The 20,871-nt window shown below is 43.0% G+C and overlaps 1 protein-coding gene across 1 annotated transcript in view; it reads left to right on the forward strand.

The window, feature by feature from the left end:
- The window catches only part of CDH13 (cadherin 13), a 1,018,642-nt gene that overhangs the window by 434,243 nt on the left and 563,528 nt on the right, over positions 1 to 20,871 (forward strand). Inside the window, exon 4 of the mRNA XM_090259850.1 lies at positions 15,214 to 15,330. Coding sequence (XP_090115976.1) covers positions 15,214 to 15,330 — 117 coding nt within the window. The remainder of the gene's footprint in view (positions 1 to 15,213; positions 15,331 to 20,871) is intronic.

The raw sequence follows: 20,871 nt of genomic DNA on the forward strand, positions 1-20,871 counted from the left end.
TCAGATAAAAGATACATGTGATACATGTATGACTGAATGTAAAAGACACTGAATAAAATTATTTTAGTAATTAAAATTTTAATGTGAAAAGATAGCACACAGAGAAGGCAAGAGGTAGTTCGGTCTCCAAATAAAAAGATCTGGGTTCAAATTCTGGCCCCTGAACTTACCCAAAGTATGTCCTTGAGCACATGTTTGACTTTCCCAGACCCCAGCTTTCATGGGAGTATAATAGTGCTGACGTCACAAAGACTGTGTGTGTATCAAAGGAGAAAGGTGTTCATAAGACTTAGTGCCTCACCAGTCGTAAGTACTCAGAAAATGTTCTCTCTTGGCATCTAGAATTCATTGATTTTCAAAGACATTTTTTCACTTGTAAAATGCTTGAAGATTTAATGTGGAGAAGTTGAAAACAAGTGAGATGCCTCCCTTCCTGTGGGGCAAGTTCACAGAATAGCTGGGATGCTTACACGTTTCCCTTAGTCCCATAATAGATTTTCTGAGCTCCATTATCAAATAGTTGTTGTATTTGTCAATCTTGACTTTGAAAAAAGAGCCTGAACCTGCAGTCTTTTAAGGAAGAATGAGTGTCACATGGCGATTGAATAGTTAGAACATGATCTCCTCTTTTTCAAGCAGCTGTTGTTTTACCACGCTACATCAGAACTCCCGGGCCCAGGGAAAGCTCGGGTGTAGGAGAATATCAAATGTGGTCTTTTTTCCCCCCCTTTTCCCGGTAATCCGACACACCTTTGAATCTTCAAAGGCTACAGTAATCAATGACATGGGAGACATGTGACTTGCATGCATCATTGTGAAGATAAATTTATTAATTTAAACTGTGGCATAGCAGTAGGGGTGAATTAAAATGTGAGGATCTGTAATCCAACAAGAACAACAACAGAAAAAAACAGAACAAAGGGAAGAGAGAGACATGGAACAGGCTGATGAAAGGCACTCTGCGGATTCGGGACTTCACTGAAGAGAGCTACATAAAAGGGAGATGGTTGCCTAAGTAGGTTAACATAACCCTGGTGTCTTAATTAAAATGTCTTTAACAAAAGAGGAAGACGAATAGTACTGGAAGTTGTGGGGGAAGCTTCAGTGAAAGAGGAGAAATTGACAGAGGGGGGAAAAGAAGATAATTTAGGTTAAATATTGAGAATAACTCCCTAAGCAGAATAATCTCGAATTTTAATCATAAAGGATATTTAAAAATTGGTTAGACAAAGGAGGTAATTGACATCGGTGGCCAGTGTGGGAAATAGCTTTCTAATTTTACAGTTTGCAGCCATAACATCAAGAAGTTAATGACCAAAGCAAAGCAAGAAGATAAAAGTGGGAGGAACAAGGATCTCAAAAAATAGACCAAATCCAGAGAATGAGCCCTGTTAATGAGTACTTCCTTTTTTTAAATACCAGGACACTGATTTTAGTTGCCTCCCTCTGTTATTGTGCCTGAGACAGGCACATGACATTCCTAAGGGGAGGGTTGATGTCACCCCTGTGGTTGGGAAAGCTCAATTTGGGACCCTCCTTTCCCTGAATCACCGCTGTAAGATCCCGCTGGAGAGGCTGGGCTTTTTCTTAGGTAAAAAAGTAAAGAAGTGCCTGTTTTTATATGTGATAAAGTCATACACTGTTTTTCTCTGAGTCCATTCTGGAAGAGCCCCATGACATTCATCATCGTGCCATCTCTCCTTGAGCTGGACCCAAGTGAGACGAAGCCTCACTGCAGGGTGGCGCGCCATCCGTGTCCACCGCCGGTTGGTCTTGCTCCAGTTAATGAGGCGGATCAGCTGCAAGGGAGAGGAGCCTGGGTGTCCCTTCCAATCTGACCATTAAATGCATTCGGTGTTAAGTACAAATGCAAGGTTTTTCTTCTCTCTGAGGTCACCTTAAGGAATGGAAAACTCAGAAACCCCTTTGAAATAAAGAAGAGAAATACTATCAGCTTTCTATCTGATATTAGATAGCATTTATTAAACAGATACATATTTATTAAATAGATAATATTTATTAAGGTTTAAGGAATAAAGCTTGCATTTGCATAATAATAGGACCCGGCAGAATAAAACTGAATTTAATAGAAACTATGCAGAAACCACCATCTAAGGTGAGCTGGAGCTGATACACACATTGTGTAATAGACATTTGTGTGTGTGTGCGTGTGTGTGTGTGTGTATTATCAGGCAGGTAGAGAAGATTAGAGGGGAGGGAGGGAAAAAAATATCTAGTTAGAGGAACAGCACAAATGAAGGCATAAAATCACGGCAGAACATGGCATATTTGGGCAAGAACAATATGGTTGGAGCTACAGGTGCTGTGGACAGAGATGTGCTGGAACCACTTGGAAAGGCCCTGCCATGGCAAGAGCAAAGGTTTTCAGTGCTGACTGGTGGTCTGGCAATGTCACAGGTCCTTTAAAATCTTCAGCTCTTTGACCTAGTAACCTCACTTTTACTAGTTTGTTCTAAAGAAGCCTTATTAGAGAAAAACCGACAAGTAAGCAAATAAAAAGTTTACATACAATACTTTATTTGTAACAACAAAGAATTAGAAACACCTAAACGTCTGAGTGGATCAACAAGGGAATGGTCACATATGTGCTGATACATCCGCAGGATGTGCTGTGAAGAGACTAAAATTATGTTTTCAGAATGTGTGACCCGGGAGGAAAGAAAGCTTGGCAGTCATCATTAGGTTCAAAAAGCAAGATACAAAGTTGTTCTGACTCTTCAATTTTAACTTAAATAAAAAGTATATTAAAGCCTGGAAGGAAGGACACGGAAATATAATTCTGTATGTCTGATACGGGATTGTGACTAAAAGAATCCCATCCCCCCCCCCGATTCTAAATAGAAAAGTCATTATGGAAACTGTAGAAAATGTATTAAAATACTACCTGCTCTCCAATCCTTATCTCAGTGCCTGCTTCTGGGAAGCCTAGACTAAGAGTGTTGAGACTCTGGCTGTTGTGATTCTCTGTCCGGTGGGCTTGTGTATAAAAGGAAACAGTAAGTCGGGAAGAACCCACAGTGCGTTGCAGTAGAGCAGGTAAAATGTGGTGGTTGTAGCAGGGAAATGTTATACTAGAGAAGGGAGGGACCCCCTGCCCCTGATGGAATCTACAGGGTTTGGCCACACTTGGGAGTGCAGTGTGGTGGAGATGAAGTCTGCCGAATGTAGGATGTAAGCGTCCGGCCCTTCAACAGCTGAGAAAGAGAGGCGGGATACATTGAGGATTTTGGCAAGAGTGGCCGGGAAGGACAGGATTCTCAATTTGATTTTGAGGTACCAGCAGGATAGTCAGGTATCATTCATTATGAAGCTTCCATGGGAAAAGTGCAAGGCAAACACCCAATAGATACGCACTGAATTGAAAAGAACTTTTTTTCCACATGTGGGTTTTCTAATGGGAGCTTTCTTTAAGGGCCAATCACACATTCATGAACTCAGGCAGACCGGAAATACTGGGATCTGGGGTGCGTGCTCACACATCTAGAATACATACTCAAATTAATACAGTGGTTGAGGTGGGAGTACATGTGTGTATTACAAAAACAAGCCCATCTGTAAAACTCTGCAAGATGTCTCCAGGTGCTCAGAAGTAGCTATTTAACATGAATATTTTATCAATGCCAGAGCAGGTAGAGGGAAATTGTATCCATTATATTCCCATCACCGTCACACATGGTTGAATGGGCCTCTAACTAAAGAATCTAAGTATGTTTAAAACATTTTTCACCTCCAATGAAACTAGCAAGTCCTGATTTGTGTTGTTACTGTTCCTGCTAGATTCATGAAATATTTCAGAGGCAATTGCATCTTGAGAGTGTGACTTGGTAAATTTTCATTCAAAGTGTATGCTTTTTTTTTTTTTTAACTAGCAGTTCAAACATGGGGAAGCTGGCATTTTAGAGCAAGTGGCAGAATATGTATATGGGGTCGGTTGTTGTTTTACTTGTGTTTTATTTTTAAGTCCAACATTTTAAATAAGGGTAACAAATAACAAGAAAGAAAACCTATTTAAGAAAATGTGTTTTCCAAGGATGGCTCCTTAGCTCTTCTAGGCAAGGTCAAAGGCAAGGTCATATCCCTGTCTTTTGCTTAAAACTATTCCGTTGCTCCTCATGGTCCTCAAGATTCAGAACAATCCCGTGTGGATGGAGGAGGTCTGTCCTCTTCTCTCCTTTCAGCTTCTTCGGGAGCATCTGGAGCCTTCCTCTCTGTGCTCCAGCCCTTCTGCTCTTTGGCCAACTTCTACCCTTGTGCCTTTTCACACATGCTCTTCCCCAGGCCTGAGATCTTCCTCCTCATTTCCCTTTACCTGGATGGATTCCACTTGGCCTTCAGCTCTTAGCTCAATTGTCATTTCTTCCAGAAAGCAAGGATCTTCTATGAGTGGTCCCAGGGGTTGACAAGAGAAAAATTCTGAGATGTTCTAAATTAAATGGTAGCACCTGGAGAGTGGGAGAAAGAAACAGGACTAGTTAGCCCATGACAGCTGTGAGCCAGCTAACCAAGGGCAGCCCACATTCTGGAATGTGTGTTGGAGCTTTGAGTCAGCCTCCAGGCATCTGTTAGCTGACCACTGGGCCACCGCATCCTGCTTGTGCATGAGCATTTGGGCTGTTGCCTGTTGCCAATCAAAAGTAGTATTTCTTGCTTACTGACTGGGCACCTATCACAGCACTGTCCCCACTTCACCCCTTCCTGCCCCTCTTACCTGTAGTCCATGGAAATTATTTCAAAACAACTTACATCTTTCTTCCCCAAAACAAAAATGTATCCGAAGCGCCCATCACCTCCAGGACAGTGGACATGTGGCTCTTACCACATAGTGCTGCCGCTGGTGGTTTAGACTTTATGGCCTAGAACCTGGTCCCATCCTGGCTAACATATGGTTCAAGGAACCCCTTTCTTTCAGAAAAGCTTTCAGTCGTGAGACTTTTGTTCAACAGGATGTGTTTTCTAAAAAGTTTCTATATATGCAGTTACTTCACAAAACACTGGGTACCTTAAGATGAAAGAACCCAGACTCTGTTGGCAGTTGGATTGTTACACAAGCTATTTCTATATTGAGAAGAAAATCAAAGTGCGATCATAGACATCCTGTTCACTTCATCATCAGATACAACTATGGAGCAAGTACCCTGAATCAGGCACTATGCTAAGTCCGTTCCCTGGATTATCCTAATTCTTAAAATAGCCCTACATTCCTTTAATAGTTTTTTTAATTTAATAATATATTAACAATACTTCTGAACACCTGCTATGTGCCTGACCGTGTTCCAGGTACCAGGGGACACAGCAGCAGAGCAGAAAGACTGGGGCCGGCAGCCTGAGCCGGACAGCGATAAAACAATGATCCTGAATGAATGTGTAGTCAGAAGCTGAGATAAGGGGTGTAAAGGGCAGGCAGCAGGCAGTCCCCATAGCAAAGGAGACTGAGGACCTTTAGAAACGGTGCTTGAGCTGATTTTAGGAGGATGGGTGAGGGGCCAATCAGGCACCGCAAGGGGGGGATGGAGAGGGGCATTCCAGGTGAGGAGCGCGCAGCTAAGCATTTGCAAGCTGAGGATTCTGAGGGGGGTCCGGCAGCAGAAGCGGAGCCAGGAGGACGGTGAGGGCACCTGAGATCAGCGATGTCATTCACAGCCAGGCCTGCTAGCCCTCCCAGGCCTGCTTCATCTTTTGGCTAGGGGAAGCGAATGTGTCCTTAGTGAGGGGAACAGGGATGTTTTAAAAGATTTTTCCAGCTGCTGGGCAGAGAGCTTCTGCAGTCACTACTCAAATCGCAAATTCCTGCGTGAAGCTTTCTCCACTGACCAATTTGGCCAAAGGTATTTCTTCTCCACTCTAAACATACATATCAGAAGTGACTGTCATATCCATTACATGGGTATTTATTACTTCCTCGGTATTAGTCATTCGGATGCTCCACTATTAGACAGACCTTCCATTGCGGGGATGTTTTGTTTTCAGAGGGACCATCCATCCCTGAAGTCCTGATAAATGACTTTCAATAACGGAGAAATTGTTCCTGATATCACTGGTGATTATAATGAAGGCATTCCGGGGGTCCAGTACCCACTGTGAGTTCTTGACTTCACGCAGGAAAGAATACAAAGATGGACCAGCATGGAGTTTAAAGTGAAAGTGAGTTTACCGTTGAAGCAGTGAGACAGAACATGGGCCACTCTATAGACAGAACAGCCCCTATAGCGGAATTTGCTCTCTTTACTGAGGTTCATTTAATTGGGGGTAGGACATTCAGTAAGGGGGAATCTTCCCCAGGAAAGGGGTGAAGATTTCCTAAAGGAGCTCTATAGGCCCTTCTGTGTTTATACATGAGCTTTCTGTTCCCTCTCATGGTGGCCTGGTGCGGGGGGGGGGGGGGTGGTGTTAGCATGCTAACATATTACAAGGAACATATAATCAGGCTAGGGGTTACCATCAGGTGAAATTAGTCACTCCATTTTATTGAGCTGATGTCTGCTGGTTTTAAGCCATAAATCCCATGGTGGCGGGAGGGGTGCCCTTACTTTGTTGTTGATGGTTCCTGTAGCTTTTATCAATTGCAGCTGTTTTGCCACATATCACAATCACTTTTAGAAAAGCATGACTGTATGGGGAGTCTAGAGGACAGTGGCTTGCACCCATTCTTTCCAGTTGCAGACCAGCAACCTGTGACAAGCATGTGTGGCATAATTTGTCATAGCAGACTGGCTTCCTCCACCCTGCGAATCCACCAGCCTCATCTTCCCCCCTCCCCGCCCCACCTTTAAAATTATCTCCGTAACATCTGCTTCATACTATGAGATGATATGCGGGACTGACAGACAATTTCCACATGACCCTATTTTATTTTCAGTACAACTCTGTCCAGTAAACCTAGAACAGATGACTCAGCTCAACTGACATTTGGCCTCCAGATTATTGAGAAAATAGACAGCTGGAAATGAAGCAAGCTTAATATCTTGGCACTCCAACCACCTAAATTTGCTGCTGAAAATTTGGTGTTTGTTAACCGTTTCTCCCTTAAGTAGGCAAACTTCAGCCCCAGGGGGTAATAAAGCAAACTTTACATCTCGCCTCAGGCGTCAGAAAACCGGCTGAACAGAGCATTTGATTGCACAGAAAATTCACATGGAGTGGCCCAGGACCCTTCTCCCAGCAGCTGTCAGCACCTGAGATCAGCTATAAGAATGGAATAAATTGGAGATTGATCTTTACGGTTTCATTCATTTGCAGAAATTTGCAGACAATTAAGCTTTCGCCCTGCAGTATAGGTGGTAGCTGCTCCTTTTAACCAGAGGCTGATTGAGATTTGCTATCTACCTCTGCCTACTATGGAGTTGTGCTTCTCCAGTTACACTTCAGCACCCAGGGCTAAGGAACTCTCAGACCTCATTGTAAAGGTGGTCGTCAGCTGCAGCCCTGGGGAGGTAAATAGCATCATGCTTAGAGCAGCGGTTTGGGGGTCACAGATGCCCCTGAACCATCTCTCATTTAAGAGCTAAGTGACTTTGGATGAGTCTTTCATGTCTTTGAACCTTAAGAAAACAGCCATGGTGGTTCTGTCACAAGTGGGCACAGCAAACCAGGTTCTTGGTGATTGCAGACAAAGAATTGAACTGAACACATAGAGAGTTTATAGCTGAAAGAGAGCAGATTTATGAAGTGATAGTACACTCCACAGAACATGGGAGCGGACCAAGTCTGAGCAGAGGTTGACCTCAGTGGCTGGAGGGATTCTATTCTTAAAGGGCAGATATTTCCTGGCTAGTTTTGTTGGGCTTTTATTATTCATGTACAAGTACTCATATTACTTTTAAGCTACTGCACATGCAGTCTCCCACGATTTTCTTTGACTGGCCACCTGGGAAGGGGGTCCCCCAATGCTAATTTCTTATAGTACTATTATAATGAAATGGGTCAGGTGCAGTCACGATTCACCATGATTCAGTGCTTTTACAAAACATGGGGAAAACCAGTCTTAGAACAGGATCTTAGAAGAGGGTCTCTGTCTGGTATGGATGTCCTTTGTCTTAGCCCGGGGGCTCCTCTGGAGTTTTCTCCTTCTTAAGGAACTGGTCTTAGATCAGGGTTTCTGTTCTGTATGGATGTCCTTTGTCTTAGTCTTGGGGCATTTCCAGAGTTTCCTCCCTCCTGACTATCTCCTTCCTTAGTTCTACCTGCCAGTTGTTGCATGGATTAAATGAGATAATCTTACAATGTGCCTAGACAATGCCTGATACATAATAACTACTCAGTAAATGGCAGTATTTCTTATGGCAGATTCAGTGAGTCCAGGACCAGGATGCCAAGTAAATATTAGGAGTAAAAAAATGAGAAAGAAATTGGCTATGTGACTTGGGACTTGAGTCTGAAACACAAGCTTCAAACTCTTCAAAGGAGTAATTCTCAGGATCCTTCACCCGGACATGGAATTCAAATACAGAGCATCACACCTTTGCATGACACTAGCAGAGGTCCCCAGCTGCCTGGGCAGCACATCCAACCTCCGTACTGGGATCTACAGGACTGTCCACAAGTGGGCCAAGTGGGCTGTGCTTCCAGTTTCTGCAGTGCTTTCCCTTGTGAAAATATCTCCTCTTAGCTCATTTTGCCCAAAAGTTGTGAAAGTAGGAGAGTGAACAAAGGCAGAGGCTTGTGATTCTTTGTAAAGTTGTTGCTATTTCCCCCTCTCATTTATTACCTGATGAAAAGATAGAAATGAGGAGGGCAAAGGGAGGAGAGGAAGACATATGAGTTCTCTGGCCATGTCTTGTCTGTTTCAGTTTGGCTCATGACCCTGACAGGTGGTGGCAAGACAGGTCCAAGCTGCTTTCTGGTTTGTCTAGTGTGAAGAGAGCAGGGTTGCTCCTCTCAAGTCTCACTGCTTCCTTGGAGTGGCAGCTGGAAGGCTGGGGGCGGTGGGAGTGAGCAGTGGCGGCCAAAGCATGGCGTACGGTCTCAGCTGAAGGATGCCAATCTGGACCAAACCTGTCCATTCCCCTCCACCCTTGGGGCTCCTTGCCCAGTGAGTCTCTGTTCTGGGCACATTACCTTGATGAGGGTCATAAAGGGGTGCCCTGCGAACAAACCTTGTGAGTCAGAGACCTGTTTGAAGGAGGTTTATTGGGGAGGGGTCTTGGAGGCCATACCTATGCAGGAAAAAGAGCAGCAGGATGGGCAGTGGAGGAGCTTGGCTGAGGGGTAATTGACTTCAGTTACAGCGGAGGTCTCAGCCACTCAGGACAGCGGGGCTCTGGATGCTCCGTGAGTGTGGTCCCACCTGGAGGCCAGGCTTTTACACCCCTCCCAGCCACTGGATGGATGTCAGCTGCATCCTCTTCTGCTTCACAACCTTCACATCAACTCTGAAATAGAGCCCGTGTCCATAAAAATTTCCTGTGGGAACAGACTGTGATTCCCTGTTATGAAGTGTCCAGAGAAGGCAGATGTGTACCTATAGAAAGTAGATTAGTGCTTGTTAGCGACTGGAGCTTAGAACGGAAAAGGCACTGCATATGGGCACGAAGTCCCTTTTGGGGACGATGCAAATCTTCTAACATTAGTTTGTGATGACAAGGGCACAATTCTGTAAGTTTCTTGATGGCCGTTGCAATACACACTTAAAATGGGTGAATTTAATTATACCTAAACATGCGTTAAAAATACTGTGGGAAGCAAAGAGGGTAAAGGGCCTCAGACAGGGAAAGTTGACCCCCACTCTTGTTTTCCTTCCCAAAATCAAATAGTCAGACTTGCATTCTAGGAAAGAACTTCTGCCTTGTGAAAATCAGGTTGGGAAGAGGAAGAAACCCAACAAATAAACGTGCCCTCGCTTTTGCCTCAAGCTTATTCCCCACACAGCAGCCAGCCTTATACAAAAATTGTATTGTAAGTGGGCTCATGTCATTCCTCAGCTTAAAACCCTCCCACGACTCACATCTCAGGGCGAGTAAAAGCCAGAGTCCCCTTTGTGGTCTACACAGCCAGCCAGCCGGTATGCGGATTCCTCTTCCAGGCCATGGGCCTGTCTCCCCGTTGCTCCCAGGGGCTGGGCCCCTGAGCTGCCTCCCACCCGCAGTGTCAGCATACACTCCTTGGGGCACATCTGGTCCCCTCCCTGTTTGATTGTTCTCCCGGTGCAGGTGTTACTCTTTCTGTGCTCACTGTCTTCTCCTCCCTCTAGAGCCTGAGCTCTCGGAGAGCAGGGCACTTGTCTCTCCTGAGCACTGCATTACCCCAGACGCCTAGAATCACTCCTGGCAGGCAGGAAGGGATCCGCAGTTTTCAAAAAAATGAATGAATGATATGAATGAATGAATGAATGAATGAACATGAATGCATTCTTTCTTCCATTTTCGTGGTTTTCATCCTTTCTGCCTTCCTCTTTTCCTTGGGCCCCACCCTCACCCTCACAGTTGCAGGGGTCACCCCTTTATTTCTGAAGTGCCCTTCGGGACTGTGTGATAAGATGCCCGCTACCCCCAGGTATCATGAACTTTGCTTTTAATATGCTGCCAATTCCTCTTGACATTGAGAAACAGGGAGGAAAGGAAATGGAATTGTAAACCCAGATACCCTACACAGAAAGATGAAGGCTCCAGTTAGCTTACAGGAGACAGGGATGTTTGTGTAAGGGTGGCCATTCTCCTGCAATCAAATACAGCAGAGTGAGTTCCCTGAGGACACAGTTCTGCCCCTTCGACTTATGCAAAATTGGATGAGGCTGCTGCAGGCCTCAAGGGCTTCTAGGTTCAAAGACACTGATGTCTCATTGTCTAGTGGCTGCAGGGTGCAGGGAGGGTCTGCGGGAGGCACAGAGCCAGTTGTTCACTCTCCTATGTAGGTCTCGTGTGTGTGTGTCTGTGTGTTCACTTGTGCTGAGTGTTTGTGTTTGACAAGAGAGAATTCTGATGTCAATGTGCATACATCTAGAGAATCTGCAAGTCTTTAGGGGCTGCGCATTTAGGTGTGTGTCCCTTTACGACCTGGCCTTTGGCCACCCACGGATGAATTACTCTTTAAAAGGTCTGAGTGGCTCGTCTTCATTTCTTCACCTCTGCTGCTCTGGCATTACTAAAACCCATCCTTCACTTTTGTGCTGCTCTTTGGAGAGCACAGACCACCTCCACGCAGTTCCTCATTTCATTCTGATAACCAAAAGCACACAGCAAATGGTCCTTCTTTGCAGATGAGAAATTCATCTTAAACCTCTGTCTGTCCTCCTCAAGGAAAGCAGATTTCATTCTCCTTTCTCGGGCTGTCTGTGGGGCTGATCCATTCCCTTCCCACCTCCTCTGGGCATCCATCTCCAGTCTGCATCTTCATTCACCCTGAGCTACAGCTTCCTTCCTCTGACCCCTTCCTCCTCAAGCCCACCACCCTGCCTGGTCTCCCCTGTAACTGACAAACTACCTCCCATTTATTTCCTTTCCTTCTGTACCCAAGTCCTCACTTCCCATTGGTTCCTCTGACATTCCACTCTAACACACTCGAAAAGCTGCTCCTCCTGAAATCATCAGTTAGCTCATCGTGAAGCCCAAAGCCTCCTTAGAGCATTCAGCTTGTGGGAGAGGACATCTGCGTTGTGTAGTACGGCCATGCACTCTTTCCTTTCTGAAATTCTCATCTTGGTCCTTCTGTGGTTTCTCTTTTTTGCTAAGTAACTTTTCTGTGGCCTTTGCTGGCCTCTTAGAAACCCATTGAATGGTCAAGTTCCTCCCTTTTCCATCTTCACATAATCAGTGTCAGTTTTTCCATCACGTCCAGCTACTCTTACACATAGATGACAGTGACGTTTTCCCCCCGATTCACCCTCCCTTCTGAATGTAGATCTTTATACATCCTCTAGAAATCTCTGTTGGATGTACAATGGCCCCAGGAAGTCAGCAAGTCTATACCACCTTGAATCTGTGCCCAAAGCTGCTTTTTTCCCTTGTTGGCCATTCTCTTGGTAATGGTAACACCAGGGAGTCCTAACACAGCCTCTCCTTTACCCTTATGTTCTGGTCTTTCCCACACTCCGCTTCATCTCCATCTGTAAACATCTCTTGAATAGGTCACATTCTTTTTATCCCTGCTGCTTCTGTCTTGTCTTTCCTTGAGGTTATGGTCACAGTCTGATGTATTCAGAGGCTTCACACAATGAGATGACAGATACACACACACACACACACACACATGGAGTTTGGCATAAACATAGTTACACACACATGTGCCTAGATATGCATATAGTATGTGATTGTCACTCAAATCAGATGCTATGGTTTCTCAATGGTCCCCATCACATAGAAGCACATGACTTCAGAGCACACAGAAAAACTCACTAGCACAGATCCAACAAAGGTGAATGCAACAGCAAATATATAGGGACACGATGTCAGCAAACACATACTTATAGATAGACACATAAGTCAAAAAGACAGAAACAGAGCCACAGACAGAGAAGCACAGTCATGACAAATATTTACTGAGGTTCCCGACATTTTAAAGCAAAAGTTAAAAGTTGGGAGCAAAAGATGCCCTGGGCTCAGAGAGCCTCGGACACATGCAGGTGTCTGTACGAGGGGCACTCTATCTCCCACATTCGCCCCTTCCAGAGTCTATTTCCCGTTCTGAGACTCAGCCGCCTTTTTCTATTCTTAGACAGGTTAGACCCAGGGCTTGATGCAGTTGTGCTTGTTGCCAAGCTTCTGGGATGCTGTGAGAGCCGGAGAAATGGCCTGGCAGCTCCAGGCTTGGCTGGCTGGTGAGCTGGGCGCACACCAGAAGCAGGGGTGGGGGCTCTGGGCACTCAGGAGGACAAAGGGCTTGCAAACACAAACAAGCTTTTTGCTATAAACAATAGAAAGTTTGCTACTGATAATCCAGTGTGCTTTTCATTACTTTAGATACACTTACACATAGATTGTCATAACGAACTAAAACCTACGTTTGCTCTGTTATAGTCGAATCACCAATCTTTTACATTTGCATAGGATTTTAAATCCTTTCAAAGTGCTTCCCCAGACAGTGTTTCATCTGATTTTTTTTTACTGTAAATGAATTCCATATATTGTGCATATTTTACACATTTTCTATTCTTTTCCCATCCCCTAATAAGCCAACAGGATCTTCATAGATAGTACATGTCAGTGGTTTATGAATATAATCCACCTTTTTTCTGTTGTATTCTCATTGTCTGTGCCATACTCTTTCTATGCTATTTTTGGCTTGTTTGGGTTATATACATATTTTTTGGTTAGTTATTGTTTTTATTGTTTTAACCCTTCTTACTCTTTCTTCTCACTGTCTTTTAGATCCGCACACCCCAGTTTTCTGTCTTTGCTTGACTATAGATACTTTGGCTTTCCTAGAAACCAAACAGTGTTTTATTTGGGCTCATTCCCTGAGATTTCAAATACTATTTCTCAATGCTCAATATAGTTTATATTAAATAAAAGGTGCCAATATGGTATTCTGTATTTTCCTACACATTTTATTCTATATATTCTCTCTGATGATTCGGTGAGTGGGAGCAACTAACATACACTGGGAACTTGATATCCCTCATTGATTTAGGAAGGCTAAGATTTACTTGGGAAGTTCATTGCAAATATTAGAGCAGACGCATGTCAAGTGCCTAGCACATTGCCCAACACACACTGAATAAATTGTGGTTGTTACAGTGGTGTGTGGTGCTGATTGTGGCAGCAGACAAATGGTGACAATGTGGTTAAAACATGGTCTTCACGACTGTCTTATTGGAAAGTGCGTGAGGGTATCTCCCTCTCATGGACCCAGGTTTAACCTTGCCCTGTGGCTGAACACTTAGGTTGTTTGCCATTTTTGCCCTTTATAAGTAACGTCACACTAGCCTTCTTCCTGCATACAGTTTCATTCTTCTTTTGAATTTAATGCTGTTTGTATGTATTCCTGGGAGTGAGGTTACACAGTCAAGGGATATGTACATTCGTATGGTTCTCAATAGATAAATATCACCCGATCGCCTTCCACCAGTGCACCATTACTTCACACTCCCAGCAAAATCAAGAGAAGAATTATTTATAGCAGCTCTCCTAACCTTTGCTGATCTTACATTCTGTTTGACTTATGTAGATTTTCCTTTAAAACCATGATATGTATGTGTATATATTCATATGTTTGCATATGTGTATTCATATATGTATATGTTATCCATGTGTATGCATACAGATACTTTTATGGGGCATGTGTCAGTGATGATATTTAAATATCATTTGCAATGTGATTTTGATAAGAAACAGTTGTAAAAGTTCAAGGTACTTACTTTTGATGATACATAAGATAATTTTTGTATGTGGTAGTAAATGATATTCTATTTTCAGTTATTTTTCAGCCCTCTGATCAGATCAAGGAGAAAGTCTCAGTGTGGTGCTAACAACATCCCTCTAGCCCTTTCTTATCTCCCTTTTTAAAAGAGGAGCTTCTTTCCTGGAGTTTCCAGCTCAAATTTAATACCTTCTTTTGGTCTCCAGTAATTTCTATATTTTCCTACATTTTATAAAAATCAATACCTGTACTTTATTTAAAATATTGCTATAAAGGGGTTTTTGCACACATTTAGTTAGAAAGGTGAGGGACAGATAGGGCAGACATCCTGACAGTGATGTCCCAGAGACTGAAGGTTGGGGCACACTGAGTGGGGGAGGGGGGTGCATGACCACAGTCCTCCCACTATTAATAATAGCAAATGGTCCTTGAGAAAACATTGACTACAAGTCTCTGTGATGCCTGACAGTGTGGAACGTTGTGATTGCTCCCCCATCTCTATTCATTTTTGAGTGTGAGGACCTTGCAGTTAGCCCTGAGGAGAGTCACTGTTATACCCAGTGAGTTCTGTGGGTTCATGGCCAGGTGAGCAATCTCCTCACTTGGCAGATAAGGAGCAGAACTGTAATACATGGTACTAAAAGATATATAAATCAAGACTGACAGTGTGAATAGAATGATTCAGAAAATGGGATTAAATAGCTTAATGATAGTCATTGTGAATCACAATGTCAGCTTTAGTATAATTCTAAGGATGTACTTGCTAACGCTAATGAGGTTTGATAGAATAAAATTAACAATGTCCAAACAGCCATGTGCCTTCACAACAAAGGAGCCATATTGCCAAGCAGACTGATACATCCTCTCCATGGGGTCAATTGATTATGTTTTTTTCTCTTTTAGGATATATTTAAATTTGCAAGAACTTCTCCTGTCCCAAGACAAAAGAGGTCCATTGTGGTATCTCCTATTTTAATTCCGGAGAACCAAAGACAGCCTTTCCCAAGAGATGTTGGCAAGGTAAGTCAAACAAAAGACTAATGACAAAAACATGTTTTTTTATTACGAGATGGGCATACATGAGACGAGTTGACTGTCTTTGTGACTAGCTGGAATTAGCCTCAATTCCTCTATGATAGAAGGGCAAGCTCTTTTGCCAAAAAAAAAAAAAAAAAAAAAGTCAGTAGTTTATTGAACAACAATAAGAAAGGAATTTAAAAAAAAAAAAAAAACAGCTTTGAATCTCATGATTTGGAGACCTACATGGCAGATAATGATTCTGACATTGGATGTCATTGGTTAAGAAACAGACTCGTTGCTTTTATAGATAACATCAAGGCAACCATTCAGATAAGTTCCCTTGCAGTAACAGTATGATGGTCTTTTAATTTAGATACTAGTTTTCAAATGTGTTATTCCAGGAGCAGCACTGGGTCAGCTTTCTAAAAACTAAGATCAAAGGAATCAACTCAAAGAAACTAAATCATACCCACAGATCCAGAAAACACTGTTACATAAATCAAAACAATAGAAGACAGTCACTGTTAACTCAACAGAAGTACTGCTGCTGCCTGATCAACACATTCTCTCCCCATAGAAGAGTCAATGTGGAGACTCAAATTTGAACCATTTTTTATTTTTTAGTGAACTTGACATTCAAACAATAGTGCTTGGTTGAATGAATGATCTCAGGACTGAGGCTATTGGACTATTCATTCATGCATTAAATAAATAAGGGGCACCTGTTATATGCTGGCCTCTAGGATTTGGACTGTGTAGATAGAGGTGTAAACAAGCATGCAGGCCCTTATTGTGATAGAGCTTGTATTCTAGTGAAGAGGCAGATACCCCAGTGAGTAAATATATAAACGAAAAGACTGCAGAAGATAACAAATGATGTGGAAAAAAGAAATGAGGTGATGTGGAAAAGAGTAAATGGCAGGATCAGGGGGTAGAGGGAGGAAGGAATCTTTACACAGATGGTTGGGAAGGCTGGTCAGAGTTGCTGACATTTGAGTGGAGATTGGAATAATGGGAAAGAGACAGTCATGGGAATATCTGGATAAACTGTGCTCTTGGCAGAGAGAACTGCTCGTGAAAAGGTCTGAAGATGGGAAAGATTGGGGTATGTTTTAGGAACAAAATGCCTGGTTGTCTACAATGCAGTGAGCAAAGAAGAGAGTGGCAAGAACTAAGTCCTAGGTGCCAAAGTGAGGGATGAGGTTTTATAGTGCATGCAGCAAGAAACCCCTGGAAGGTCTTCACAGTGTGAGCATGTGCCTGTGTTTTGAAAGATTCTCTGGCTGACTTGTAGGGAATGATCTCTGGGAGCAGTGTTGAGAGGGAGGGAAGAGCGGACACAAAGCGATGGGCTAAGAAGAGGGTTTATAGTGATTGGAGATGTGGGGTGATTTGGACCACTAGAAATCTACACTACTTCCATTAGAAATTAGAAACCTTGATTATCCAATGTCCTTGTAATCACTGTATTTATCATTTTAAATTTCCACTGTGCCAGATGTCTTTTCTTTAAACAAAGTCTTGCCAGGAGTGCAGGATATGGTGTAAAGGGAAGCAGAGCTATTCTGAGTGGACAGGGGTGGGGCTGCTGAGCCTGCCCCTTTCGACAACCCCAGCCACTTTGATGGCTTTGTGTAATTTTCCCTGAAACCAACAATGGCAATTGCCAAGGGACCAGAGTCCTTGAGTCTGCAAAGCTCTGCCCCCAAACAGTTGCAGACACAAGTTGTGTCCCTGTTCTTTACATCTGGTGTTCTCAACCCTCATTGCGCATCAGAATGACTGGGGTAGTTAAAATACAGAAGCCAGTCTCCACCCTCAGAGTTTAATTCAGTTTGTCAGGGGCTGAGGACCAAGCATCTGTATTTTTAGAAGATCTCACATAATTTCTATGTACAGTCAAAGCTGAGCACAATTGATCTAAACCAGTCCTAGTTCAAGAGCATGAACCAGCAGCACCAGCATCACCTGGCCACTTATTAGAAGTGCATATTCTTGGGTCCCACCCCAGACCCCCTGAGCCAGAAACTCTTAGAATGAGGCCAGGAATCTGTCTGGGCACACCTTTCAGGTGATTCTGCTGCACACTCAAGTTTACGACAGTCTGATCTAAAATATGTTCTCCTTTCCTGTCTACCATTAATATTTAATAAGTTCAGTATTGGAATTTCGGTCCGATTAATTAGGTTATGACAAAGGTGATCATACATTGCAGCTACTTGGAAAATTGGTTGCCCTGGCATAATTATTATTAGCACCACCTTTTCTCTTAAACATGTCCAGAGGTGGACATTAAATTACATGATCATTCTCACGCTTCCTCCTTTCCCACATGATTATCTTCCTAAGTATATTTGGATAATTTTCACAAGCCTCTTTCTTTGAGATATACACTGGGTCAATAAGTGTCCAGCTAACTGGAGAAATTCTTCTGCATAGTTTCTTAATAACATTTTGTTTCCAAGCTGAGGCTTCATCTCTCCTTTGTGCTTTATGAGCTGCCCACATGGCTCCCAACCTGGATTCTCGACAAAGCAACTGTTTTCCTAAACATGATCGTCTACTAACACTGTAATGTGTGAAAGCCTCCTGAAACTCCAGATGGTGTTTGCAGAATAACTGCACTGCCTTCCAAAAACTACTCATTTTTCCATGCTCTTTATGCCTTTGAAGGAACTTCACTTCTTGTGCTTTATTGCTTTTATTCATTCATCTTATTCTTTTCTTTATATCTTTTATTATTGTCAACTCCAGCAGTAGCTGACAAGCACTCCTCTGCAGAGTTATGAGAGCTTACAGGTTATCCTCAGTGAGTGCTGGGGAGGTGGAAGAAGGGAAAGGAGACAAAAGAGGCAAGTGTCTGGCCTCCACGCACCGTCCCCCTCCACCCAAACTGCCTGAGCGAGGGCAGCACTAAATCAGACCTCTGTAGAGTTCCATTTGAAAAGATTCCATGGTTATAAAAGTAGACACTTGTCTTACTTGGAGCTTGCAGAGACAAGAATTTCAATGCAGGTATTTTATTTAGGACATAAAGAGGACGCTGGTAAGGGAGTGATGAAGTGAGAAGGGCTGGGAAGCAGCCACTTGGGAAACCTGTTTACCGAGACAGCTACTGCTCTGAGTGACTGGGTTGTAATCCCACAGGGAAATACTAGAAAACGGCACACAGCACAGTGTCAGGGTTATGCGCCCCACGGGGAAGGGAGTGGGGATATTTACATGCCAACCCCACCAGCTGTCGGTTGAGGGCCATTCCTGGAGGTATGGATTCTTCCATGCATTCGGCCCGCCCTGTGGTCAGTACACAGGCAGCAACCTTCTGAGGCTTGGGGGAGAGGCTTCAAGCAGCAAGCCTACGGCAGTGAGAAGCCAGTGGTGTGCACGGAAAAGGTGAGGTCCAGGGACAGGAGAGGGCACTTCCGCTCCAGCCCTAAACTCAGTATATAATCCTTTTTCTTTGCAGGCTAGATTTTCTCTGTCTTACCTCTGCTCCCACCTCATTTCCTGAACTACCTTTGTTGTGTCTCACGTCTTTGAAGGCAACTGTGTTTGCCTCTCTCCTTCAATAAGTACTTGCTGCATCCCAGGAGGGAAAATCTCTGAAACCCAACGCAATTCATGTCAACAAGCATATATTCAGCGCCTGCTATTTGCAAGGCACGGTGCTGGAGGCTGGGGATTTACTGACAAAGGGAAACAGATGAAGTGCTTGATCTTGTAAGATTACAGAGTGGAGAAAGTCATCACAAATTCATTATTTGTCCAGTACTGTAAATTGTAAGCATTTTTTTTTCTACTATGTTGAATTCTCATAATAGCAACCCCATGGGGATTATCTTCCAATGTGCCATATGAGAGTAACGAGACTCAGAGGAACCTGTCCGAAGTCCACAGTCCCTTAAACAGCAGAGACAAGCTTGGTGACAGCTCTGAGATTTCAGTCTGTGTCTTTAAGTAATGTGCCCGGGCTGCTAAGTGCGGTCTGAGAATTCTTTTCCGTGGAATGAAATACCCTTGCTAACAATTGTTCTCTTTAAAACAGCATTAAAATAGAATTTAATTCTTTGAAACACACCAAAAAGTAATTGGGACTGAAGGATGATGGATCAATGAATAGATGTATGATAAAACAAGTATGGTAGAATCTAGGTGACGGGAGAATGGTGGATCACTGTCAACTTTTTGCTATTTTCTGATTTCCTTTGCGTTTAGAAATTTCATAATACAATACTAGAAAAAATTAAGTTTAACTAAATATAAAGTTATCATAAACAACACACTGGTACAAAAGTACTTTTAATTTTGTTTTGTTTTGTACTTCAAGGGGATGAACAGAAACTAAGTATCTTTCTTTTTCCTTTTTTTTTTTTTTTTTTTTTTGTCATATTTTATCTCAGCCTGGATTCCTTTAAAAAAAGGAGGCCCTTAACTAAAGGGTAAGGACATCAAGCAAGGTGCTGCAGGGAATTAGCCTCTGCGGGGTTTTCCCAGTTGAAGGTTGTGCCATGGAGAATAGTATTTTCACAGAAAGGCGATGCAGGCCGTGCTAGGGATTAGACACAGTTTTGACTGATGCATAATTCATCTATCTGCCAAATAAATTGGTTGGTAAGAAGCTAAATTACTAGAATTTGGGGGCTGCTTTTCCATCATACCTCTGAACGTTGCTGAAAAGAGGATAAAACACCTAGTCATGAACACACTTCCTCAAACCTGTGATTTCTTTCCTGTTTTTGAATTCCAGACAGCAGGGAGGATCCCGGAGCGCGTGCCTCAGTAAGAAGTGCGTACTTCCCAGTACATGCTGTCTTATTTCCCCTTCAAAGTGTGACTGTTCCAAAATTTTGGCCATAAATAATTTCTCAGTTTTACCAACTTTCACTGTTAAATATTTGATTGCTTCTTTAGAGAATTTTGAGTTCTTGGGACCCAGCTGATTGAGAGCAGGGGATGTTAAATCTGTGAGGAAGCAAAGAAGTCTTGGGAGACGTATTTTATTCTGTTTTATATTAAGTTTGAAAGACAAGTCATTTATGAAATGCTTATTAGAGATTCTACTTTCATCACAAATCCTTTTCATCAAAACCAATGAAAGTATATTTTACTGAAAATCCTTTTTTTATATCCCCTATAAATTGGTAGAATGGGCCTTTAAAAGGACATCTTTAATCCAGAATGAAAGAAATATGTAACTGGACCCTGTGCTCTTTGTAAAGAATCAACATACATCAAGGATCAACATTAGATCAAGCCATGAAAACCACTCAGCCAGGACTCAGCTTTGATTGTGTCATGAATGTCAGTCAGACATGAGGGTGATTTATGGCAGTTGCTGAATATTCCTCAGAGTTCTGGGTATACATTCATTAGACATCTCCCCACATCCAAGTCTTGTGTACCTCTCATTTATGCCCACTTCTACAAATAGATATTAAGGAGTCTTAACAGTATAAAATTAGACTTGTTTTACACTGTGTCCTTGTCATTTGCGTCACTTTGAGAACCCCTAGGTGCCAAGCTGTATCCCCAGAAGTTGGC

This window comes from Furipterus horrens, unplaced genomic scaffold, assembly GCF_987537825.1.
Source record: "Furipterus horrens unplaced genomic scaffold, mFurHor1.1.pri manual_scaffold_13, whole genome shotgun sequence".
NCBI lineage: Eukaryota > Metazoa > Chordata > Mammalia > Chiroptera > Furipteridae > Furipterus > Furipterus horrens.